This window comes from Octodon degus, unplaced genomic scaffold (assembly GCF_000260255.1).
Source record: "Octodon degus isolate 3935 unplaced genomic scaffold, OctDeg1.0 scaffold00120, whole genome shotgun sequence".
Lineage (NCBI taxonomy): Eukaryota > Metazoa > Chordata > Mammalia > Rodentia > Octodontidae > Octodon > Octodon degus.
The window spans coordinates 8,656,567-8,667,749 of NW_004524696.1; the positions used below are offsets into that span (position 1 = coordinate 8,656,567).

Sequence of the window (11,183 nt, forward strand, 5' to 3'; positions counted from 1 at the left end):
TTTTGACTTTCTTTTCCAACCACTAAGTGCCAAAGGTGTCTACAGCCAGTCTCCCCACTGGCTTTAGTAATCACTGTAGATTTATTTGATCTTTCTTTTCCTTTATTCCTCCTTTTGGGTTGAGCCTCACACAGGGAACATACTCCAATTCATTTGACCGGGGGCCATCACTTCCGAAGCCTGAAAAGCCATTTTGGGTGGGGGCCTGTTGTGTTCAGGCGCCATTTTAGGCAAGGGCTCACTGGGCCCAGGCGCCATCTTAGGGGTGCCACGTGTCTGATCAGCCTGCAAAGATTGTAAGTGTAATGTAAGCCTCTCAAACAGTCGATTTTCCAGGTCCAAAAGCACATTGGAAAATTTAGGAGCAAATTTGGAAAGTTCATTATTATCAGGAGGCGGTTTTGTAGCAACTGGTGCTGCAACGGGGTCAGGATGGCATTTGGAAGCCTCTTTGGCTAAGTCTTCCCGATTGACCTCTTGTAAAGTAGTAAGGTTGAGATACAAAGATTTATAATGGGTCAGGAGAGGAGCCTTGGACGGAGGAGGAGGCAACAAAAGCTCAGAAGGGGGAGGCAGCAGCTGCTCATTAGGGGAAGGTGGAAGCTGCTTGTTATCTTGGGGTTTAGTTAACACTTTATTTGCCTCCTCACCATGGAGAGAGGAGATGTCTAAACCAGCCTGGGAAGGGGCTGGAGTGGGCCTATTTGAGTTACGCAGAACAGTTTCTCCGTGGGTAATCATTTCTCCAACCAAAGGGTCTCTATGTCACTGGGTAAGAATCTCATCAATCAAGCCCCAGTATGAAAATGCTGTGATTGGGACCTTTTTCAAGGCCAAAAACTCTATAATAATCTTGTAATGCATCACCCACTTGTTTTTATCTTTTAGAATTGATCGTGCCCTCCAATGGGAACCACGGGCAAACCTCATGAATAAACTTAAAATATTGTAATAAATCTTTTTCCTTTACCTTAATCTCTCGTGTCTTGAGTGCCTTACTGAGGCTTTCCACAAAGAGTTCATGCTCACTTAATGCTTGACCCATGCTGGAAAAGGGGAAGGGGGTTGCCATTAACTCACCTGGCTCGAGCAGCGCGGCAGGCACTCGGGCGGCGTTGGCCTCGGAATTTACTTTCACTATCTGCTTTGTACCAGGGCTCTCGAAAGGCTCCCTTGTTAAATCCTCCATGCCAGGCCTCCACGTGGTGCTCCATTTGACTCGGCCCGCGAGTCCAGACGTGGGGTAATGACCTGGAGGAGGAACGGGGATGAACAAGACAGGGCAAGAGACACGAGAGACGGAGACAAGACAGGCTTTCTGATCAAGTCTCGTTTATTGAGGAAGTGAGCAGGGTCTAAATAGCTGTATAGTGGAAGCAGTTTGGTGGGACTAGTTGTGGATTGGTAGTGGAGGTCCAGGACCACAGGAAGATGCTGAGGCAAACAGGGATTGGTGCTGCAGCACTTCTTGCCCAAATAAGGGAAAATATAACAGGAGTGTTCTATCAATCACCCCCCACACTAAATTGTCCAAGTTTGCCTTGAACTTGCATTTTTCTTGCTTTACCCTCTTGAGTAACCAGTTACAGATGTGTGTCATGCTGTCAGCCTTCTGAAAGAATGCAAAACAGACATAGTTACAAGACCTCATTACTTGTTCACCAAAAGTCTCAGGAAATATGCAACCAGTATTACTGTTCTCAGTATGCTTGTTGAGCATATAGAGCTATTTTCATTAAAAAGTCTGTGTGAGCATTTAGTGAGTTTATAATTTAAATTGATATAACATTTAGATTTTTCAGTTTTAATTTCTAGTATAATAAATATCATCAGTTATAACCAGATAGACAAAAGCTCTTTGTGATTCTCAGTAATTTTTTTAGTATGTTTTACATGGGATTGAACCTGAAATCAAAATTTTGAGAATCACTGATCTGGATAGTAATAAAGAATTCACTGTTCTTCTCAGTCTTAAAAAAAATGTGGAAATCCAGCTGAACAAGTAGTGCTCCGAGTCAGATGCTTCCTTTCTGCTTTCCTCCGCTCCTCTGCTGTTGTTGTCTTCTCCCTCAACATCTTACTGCACTTCAAGGGGAGAAGACAGTGTTGGTAATCCGAGTCACTTGTGGGACTTCCTCTAAACAGAAACTAGCACTTTGCTATGCTATGCAACTTCCGGAGTTTGTGGTGGATTCTTGATCCAATGCTGGGATTTTAGGTGTGAGTGCTACACCCTGTCCCTGGGGTGGATAATTTGCATTGCAGTGTAAGGGGGTGGAGGGAAAGAGGCTAGTTAGCTCAGGGAGCTGCTGCCCTCCCTTTGCTTTTTTGCTTTTTTCCTCCATCAATGGCTGCTCTGTGCTGTGCAACTCTGCCTTGGAGCCAGTTGAGTGTACACTGAAACCTCCACTGTGAGCTAAATAAGCCTTTCCTTCCTTAATTTGGGTATTGGGTATTTTGTCCCAGCAACAAGAGAAGAGTAACTGAGACAGTTATGAACAGTGAGAAGATCCTTTCTCCCTGGTACATGGGGATGTGAGCACAGAGTTGTGCTGGAAGAACTCTTTGCATGTAAACCCTGGAGCCCACAGAACTGCAGGTGACACCCATGTTTAGGTGAGATTATTTATAATCTCAGTTGCTTTGGAAGAATTAAAAGCAGTTGCAGTTATGATGCATTTTGTATTCTTTGGAAATGGCAACTAAATGAAGAAGGTTTGTGATTTTTTTCTTTATTTCTTTTTGTTTGTTTGAGATGGGGTCTCACTATGATGCTTGGCCTGGTTGGACCTGGAACTTCTGGGCTCAGGTGATCTCCCACCTGTTTCCCAAATTCTAGGATTATAGGTATAGGCCACTATGCCCATCTCATTTTCACCTGAGTAACAGATGAGCAAATCTCACTCTACCCTGCGAGATTGTCATGTAAGCACTGTGCCCATCTGGTAAATGTCAAGGTATGGACTGTGAATCATATAGTTTCTGTTCTCAGGCACCTTTTGATGTCCCAGCAGACCCTCAGGAATATGCCACCTATAGTGTTTGTTCAAGACAGAAGAAATGCACTTCTGGCTGAGGTAAGGTTTTTAAATAATATAAACTTATACATAGGTAAAATTTTAAGCTAAAATTTAAACTAGGCCTTTGAAGGTGTGTCTTCTGGTTGTAAATCTTTATGCCCATTACTCTAACTGACCAGTGAGTGAAATGGCTATTTCTCCTGAGTGTAGTTGAAGTAGCCAGACTCATCTTCCCACATTCGCCCTGCCCCTCACCTCTCCTAGCCTCTGTGATCTTTCTATGACTTCATACCATTGAGCCTCTAAGATTTGCATTCTGCCTTTTGAGTGTTTTTACCATCATTTTCCTTGATTTACAGGCTGGTTACTTATAAAGTTTAAAAGCCTCTACATACATACATACATATTTTATGTGGGTAGTAGCCCCTTGGTAGTTATTAAAGTATGTTATATGTAGAAAAACATATGCCAAAAATCAGCAAATAATGTTTACAATGTTATATAACTATTATTTGCTAGAGGACCAGATAAGATTTAGCTATGTAGAAAAAAAAATACATAATTTGTTATGTTTATTTTTTGTTAGTCACTGCACATGTAACACTGAAAACATTGCCCAAGGAATAATCTTGACATTGAAGGATTTCTCCAAATACAAAAAGGGGTAAAGCTACTGTCCCCTGTAAGACACTAGTGCAGTTTGGCTTGTACTAAGTTGAACAGTCCCAGGCTGAGCTCCCCAGTGATTTTTTTTTTTTTTTTTTTTGGCTTTGGCAGAAACGGGGATTGAACTCAACTTGCTGAGCTTGCTAAGCAACTTTAAATACAGTGTCTACAAGGTCTCACTACACAGATCAGACTCATAGTGATCCTCCTGCTTTCAGCCTCTCAAGTGCTGAGATTATAGGCGCGCACCACTATGCCCAGTCTCTGTTGCCTTCTCAGTCCCAGAGCTGGCACGGCATGAGGTTCTGGGATTGAACCCTGGTCTCTTTGCTGAGCTATCTGGCTGGACTTCCTATGGTTCCTATTGTTGCAAGAGGGAAGCACCACAGGCACTGTGAGTCCCTTTCAGAGTACAGTAGTTCCTAGCTGTTTCATGACTCAACTTTGACGGGTTTTTAAAAATCTAAATTATCACAGATTTTTCACTATATTGCAGGATTTTGTGGTAGCACAGAGTACTATATACGTATTTATATGTGTAGTATTTATGGTCCTAATGATTTTTGCCTAGAATTTTAAAAATATATTAAAAATGTTAATTCTAACATATTAAATGAATATTAAATAAAAATAAAATATTCTGTTTACAGTATGCATTTCTTTAATGGATAAATATATATTGTACATATAGTATATATATGTTGTTAAAGTTACATAGGTTTATGAGTTTAGAAAATGGTTAAGAACATTAGAAGTATTTTTAAAAGCATGGGAGAGGTTTATAAGAGTGTGAGAAGCCTTAAGGTTTATAAAGCCTTAAAATATATGTAAATACTAAAATAAATAAAACGTCACTACTTTGCTGATTTTCCCTTATTGCAGGGGTATCTGGACCGTAATCTCTGTGATTAGTGAGGGACCACTGTAGTCCCTGAGAAGGAAAGGCACATGCTTACCTGAAGCCCATTGCTGCTGCCAGGGAGCTAGCAGTGTGGGTCCCTGGAAGGATAGGACATACCTGGTGCATCTGAAATGGCTGGTGCGTTTGGGATGTTTGCAGAGTCCAGCAGGAGCCAAGGGTTATACCTACATGCACCATGCTCGATGCCCCAGCATGTGCTACTGTGTGCTCTGCCAAGGAGCCATTACTATTTGAAGTCTGGAATTTTAATTTCTCCTGCCTTGCTCTTGTCCAGGATTGGTTTTGCTATTCTAGGTTTCTTTTGATTCTATATGAAATTTTCTTACTTTGTGAGGACTGCACTTGGTATTTTGATTGAGATTGTGTTTTATCTGTGTATCAGTTTTGGAAGTATGGCCATTTTTACTGTATTGGTTCCTGTTTTGGAACAGGGGATGTCTTTTCATTTCTTAATGTTCTCTTTGATCTCTTTTTTTTTGGAGTGCAATAATTTTCATTTTGGAGGGCTTTCACTTCCTTGGTTAGTCAATCCCTGGTTAATTTTTCTTGCTATTGTGAAAAGTGTTATTTCCCTATTTCTTTCTTGATGAATTATTGGTGTACAGGAATTTTTGTGTGTTGACTTTATATCCTGCTTTGATACTGAATTTAATTATTCTAGGAATCTTTTGGTCATATTTTTTGGGTCTTCTATATAGAAGATCAAGCCATTTGTGAATAATGGTATTTGGTTTTTTTCCTTTCCTGTATACATCCCTATTATTTCTTTGCCTTGTCTGATTGCTCCAGCTAATATTTTGAGAGCTATATAAAGTGGTGATAGAGGATGTTTGATTTGTGTCTAGTTGTTCCCTCAAAGCCCCATACAGTCATGGAGCAGCTTCTGGAGTTTGTGACTGATTCTTGACCCATTGCTGGGATTTTGGGTGAGTGCTATACTCTGGCCTTGGGGTGAGTAATCTGTATTACAATGTAAGGTAGGGAGAGAGGCTAGCTAGCTCAGGGAGTTGCTGCCCCTCCCTTTGCTGTTTTGCTCTTTTCCTCCTCCTTAAATGACTGCCCTGTGCCATGTGCTACTCTGCCTTGGACCATCTGAGTATGGACTGAATCCTCCACTAAATGTGACCTAATGAACCTTCTTTCATTTTGGGTATTGGATGCTTTGTCCCAGCAATGAGAGAAAAGTAACTGAGACAGAGGATATCCTTTCTTATCCCTGATATTAGTAGGAAAGCTTTCAGCTTTTTGCCAATTAAAATGGTTTTGGAAGGCCAGCCAAATAGCTCAGCAGATTAAAGTGCCTGCTTAGGCAGATACTGAGACTAGGGTTCAATCCCTGGGTGCCTTGCTGGCCCCACCCCTGGGGCAGCTGAGATGTCAACTGTGATTGGGAGTGGTGTCATGCCCCTGTAATCCCAGTACTTGGCAGGCTGAAAACAGGAGGATCTCTACAAGTCCAATGTGTATAGTGAAACCCTGTAGACCGTATACTAAATACATTTTAAAAAATTAAAAAAAAAAAAAAAAAGATTTTGGCAGCTGGTTTGTCATAGATGGCTTTTTTTTTTTTAAAATGAACATTAATTGCTTTTTTTTTTTTCAAAATTTTATTGATAAACAGATAGCAAGAGACAGTTTCAAATCAAATCGGAAGTACAGATTCAACAAATAACACACTGCATATATTCTTCTTAGTGGTTAATTGCTGTACAAGATGCGGACTTGAGATCCTATTTAATAGATGGCTTTTTATCAGAGGGACATAATAGTCTTTCTATACTTATTTTCTTCAGGGTTTTTATGAATGGATGTTGGATTTTGCCAAATGCATTTTCTGTTTCAATTGAGATGATCATTTTTTTCCTTGCTTGTATTTATGTGATATTATACATTTATTGATATGCATATGGTGAGTCATCCTTACATCACTGGGATGGTCATGATATATGATCTTTTTGATGATTTGTTGCCATTATCTTGTTGAGGATTTTTCTGTTAATGTTCATTAAAGAGATTGGTGTTTAGTTCTCTTTTTTTGGTTGAGTCTTTTTCTAGTTTTGAAATCAGGGTATTGTTAACTTCCCCCTTTCAATTTCTTTAAAGAGTTTAAGGAATGTTTATAGTAGATCTTCTCTAATGTTCTTATAGAATTTGGCAGTAAGTACATCAGGTCCTGTTTTTTTTCTTAGTTGGTAGGTTTTTTTTAATTAATCATCAATTTCATTGCCTGCTATTTGATTTTTCAGGGTTTTTATTGTGTCGTCTTGTTTCAGTTTTGGTAATTTATATGTTATGTATCTAGGAATCTATCCATTGCTTCTGAATTCCATTTTAGTAGAGTGTAGTTTCTTAAAAGAGCTACTAGTAGTCTTCTGGATTTCAGCAGAGTTTGTTGTAATTTCACCTTTTTCATTAATAATGGCATTGATCTGGGTCTTTTCTTGGTAAGATTGGCTAGGGGTTTGTCCTTTTAATCTTGAAGAAGCAGCTCTTAGACTCATTGAAATCTTTATGTCAGTTTCATTAAATGTACTCTGATCTCTATCATTTTCTTCCTTGTATTACTTTGGATCAGATTGTTCTGTTTTTGTAGGAATTTCATGTGCATCATTAGGTTTTTATTAGAACTTATTCTGTTTTTCTGATGCCAGCATTCACAGCTGTAAACTTTCCTCTTATGACTGCTTTCTATTTTGAAGAAAGTCTCATGTGCTTCCAAGAAGAATGTGTATTCTGGTGTAAATGGGTGGAACACTGGAGATATCGAAAGTCCAGTTATTTAAAGATTAGGTTCAATCTGATATTTCTTTGCACTTAGGGCCTGGCTAATGATAGTCCATTGCCTCTGTCCCATAATCAGGTTATTTCTGTCAGCTGGGGGAGGTGGGGTGATGCAGTATAATTGGCCCAGGACTTGGTTCTCCAGGAATGGGCCATTATATTGTATTGTTAATATCACAAAGGTCCTGATACTGGCATACAGAAAAAACCAGTTAACAGCAAAAATTATGCTACCCTGGCAATATCAAGTAAATCAGTAAGAACAGTGTTGTCCAAGACAAATTAGATTTGTCTAATAATTAATGTCCTATAAAAACCAGTAATTATCACCCTTAACCTTAGTAGAAATTACTACTGTAAACCCTAAGATAAACCAGATATTGACATACAACAAATACCTACTAAATGAGATAACTATATCTACACTAATGATAGTACGAGAATTCAATATCAGTATGATAGAGTTAACTTTCTAAGATTAAAAAAGCTTAGTGGTCATACTGTTAAAGATACAGATAGTTGGGAAGAGAAGATGTGAAAAAAAATTGAAAAATTAAACAATGGCAGATAAAGAAGAAAAAGTGAGACAAAGGATACTGTTATGGAGAATGAGAGGATGGCTATAGAATTAAAGATTAAAAAAATGAAAAATAGAATATAAAGGAGACACAGGAGGTACCTGTATGTGCATCTCTGTCCTTCTGTTGCCTGCTCTGTGAAAAGAGTCCCTTTGGAGTAAAATCCCACACTTTTACAGCTTACAAAGACCATAGGTTCTGCTGCCATTTCTTCCTGGATCTCCCAGCTCTGGGTGCCTACTTTATTTCTGGGGATTCAATGCCCTTTCCTCTGAGTTTCAAAAGCTGGAGGGAGTGTCTAGATTGTTTCCTTGAATATCTGTTGATTCAACTGATATTTAACCTTTCCTTCATAGATACATCCAAAGTTTCCAAGTTTTACATATCAAAGGAAGTGTGATATGTTTAAATAGTAGTGAAGTGTTTGAAAGCTCAAGCTGTAGAGCAGCTCCCAGTATGGACAAAGAGTCCACAGAAAGAATTAGGTGAAGGCTATCCCTGGAGACCAGCAGTTGGGTCAGTGTTGGAGCGTGACACTTGAGCATCAGGAGTGGAAGGTATAGCCCAGCCTGTCTTTTCCTGTGCTTTCTTTTCAGGTTGATCAGTTGCTGGCAGTAGCTGACTTTGGGCCCATAGATGATATAGATAACTCGGCACAGGATCATTTCAGGTATGGATGTGTATTCCAATTCCCTGGGGTAGATCCTTAGGCATAGAATTGCTGTTTTCCACAGCAGCTGTATGACCTGTATCCCAACTAGACATGTTGCCCCACTGGTATTTACTCTGGGCCCAGCAGATATCCATGTGTACTGGCTAATGGGTTCAAAGCCATGATTCAGCTACCAAGGAAGAAGACTCATTCCCTCTTCTTGACTCAGTGCATTTTCACTGAGTGCTTATTGTATGCAAGGCCCTGCTTCAGTTCTTAGATGCAGTTGTGAGCATCAGGGAATGGTCCCTGGTATAGAGCATGGGTTGTGCTAGGAGAGGCTGATTGTCATGGATGAGTCCATTATAGTTAGGAAGAAAGGTACAGAAAAATAAGTGTTCAAATGACTGGTGGGGATGCGGGAAGTTTTGAAGAAAATAACATGAGGGCAGGTGAGAGATCTAGAGAGCAGAGATGTTCTTGTGGAGGAGGCACTCTTCCAGGCATGGAACAGCTAGGGCATGAATAGTACCCATATCCCTGGGCATCTGGACTCCCATGGCTCAGCAATAACCTATAGTTTAGCTTACAGAGGCCAGAACAAAGACCCCACACCATAGCAAGCCTGGCATATCCTGACTGGTAGTGGCCAGCGTTGAGGAGAAGGGAGTTAGGGAGTCAAACCAGAAGCTTAGGGACTTTCAGGAGCTGAGCATTACAGGGTCATAAGATGACATATCTGTGCTCAGTTCTGCTTCCAATAAAACTGGTGCATAGATGGCACTGGCTATGCTTAGCTGAGAAATGTGGAAAATCCATTTAATAACCAGGCTGAATGATTGCACAGGACTGTGTTATTGGCTGGTTCTTATGTTGGAGAACCACAACTAGTCTTCTTCCCATAATCTTGTGTACAGTCTCTTCAGATACATAGATGTTTATAGATGTTCAAGAGGAAATATGTACCCATGAAGAGATGTAAGATATGCTTATGGTGACATTTTACCTTGGTTTGGGGCTTGACTTGTACTCCATATGAAAGCTCTTTTTTTTCTCCCAGGGACTCTGATACCCAGTTACCACCTGACCCCCCAGGACCTGCTGCAGACTTTTACCTGTGTGGGATCAATCATGATGCACTCAACAGGCAAATAATGGAGTATAAACGGAAGAAGGAGAAAGGACTTCAGGACATTAGCCTGGTGCCACCTGGGCAGGAGCAAATGGCTAAGTTGCCACAATACATGAGGAGAAGGAAGGCTCTGTCACACAAGGATCAGGACACCTCCCCCAGGAGTTTCCTCTTAGGTGAGGAGAATGAGGATGAGGATGAAGACAGTACCATGGAATATGAATGTGAATCTAAGAAAGCAGAGGAATGAGAGGCAGAACATGGAGGTGGTGGGGACCCCATGACTGAACAGTAGGGCCCTCATGACTGAACAGAACAAGGATAGGGGGGAGTCGTCAGTCTGCCTGTCTGGGCCTGCAGGAAAAGAGTGTGCTTTTGTGGAAAGTATGTGGTCTGTACTACAGAGATAGGTGATGAAACTCTTAGAGGTATCATGGACTCTTCTCCTGTTCAACTTTCAGTAGTTTTCTATGTGTCTAAGCATAATTTCCTATACAGAAGTCACTGTTCTTCTTTCATGAAGCACACTGTGTGTAATAAAAAAATAATAAACCACTCATCACATTGGTGAGATCTTCAGATGTGAAAAGAATAAAGCTATATCACTGGGACTCTAGCCCAGGTCTGTGCAGCAGAAGAGGGCAGGGATGGAGGCCTCTTGTGCTCATGCTTGTCTGTCTTCCCAAGGGTGGCTTCCTCAATGCTGTTGTGGGTCCAGTTTCCACCTTCTGATTGAGGCATGATTGAATGAAAAGTACATATTGGTGCAATGGAAGGGCTCCCAGGTGATCCAGGTAGTACTGGCTATGCCTGAACTCTGATCACGTGACATATTGACAGACTTTGCTCTTGGTGCCTCTGTCCAGCTGGCTTTTTTTCTGGACCCATTTAAATGTCCAACATGCAGGTCTTTGCCTTCTGGGGAACCTGTGACTCTTGGACACAGGCTGTGAACAGCTTTTTATTTTATCATATCAGAAGAAAAATCATGCTCCATCTTATAAATTATTTTTTGGTTTATTTATTTATTTATTTGTGTGTGTGTGTGTGTGTGTGTGTGTGTGGCCAGCTCAGCCCACCAGGGGGCGGGGCTGGCTGGCATGTGGTGCTGGGGGATTGAACTGCGGTCCCTGTGCTTTGCTAAGCTTGTTCTAAGTAGGTGCTTTAGACCACTGAGCCATCTCACCAGCCCCTGGTTTATTTTAAATAGGAAAATCATCAACAAAAAGTGCAGATATATTAAAAATGTGGCGCTTAGACTATCATCGTCTTGCTCAACCTCAGCCGGCAGTCAGTTTATTTTTTCTATAGGTGTCTTGAAATGACTGAAAGTACTATAATCACAACCAGTGACAACCAGAAACTACTATAACTACTATGATAGTAACTACTAGTGACGACCAGCAACTAACAGTCAACAGCTGCCAACAGC

At 40.7% G+C, this 11,183-nt stretch overlaps 1 protein-coding gene across 1 annotated transcript in view; it reads left to right on the forward strand.

Annotated features, from left to right (window-relative positions):
- Rbfa (ribosome binding factor A) overlaps nt 1-10,757 on the forward strand; it is an 18,624-nt gene extending 7,867 nt beyond the window's left edge. The window contains exons 5-7 of the mRNA XM_004640218.3: nt 2,993-3,077; nt 8,564-8,637; nt 9,680-10,757. Of these exons, the coding sequence (XP_004640275.2) occupies nt 2,993-3,077; nt 8,564-8,637; nt 9,680-10,001 (481 nt within the window). The 3' untranslated portion in view covers nt 10,002-10,757. The remainder of the gene's footprint in view (nt 1-2,992; nt 3,078-8,563; nt 8,638-9,679) is intronic.
- Nucleotides 10,758-11,183: the final 426 nt, after the last annotated feature.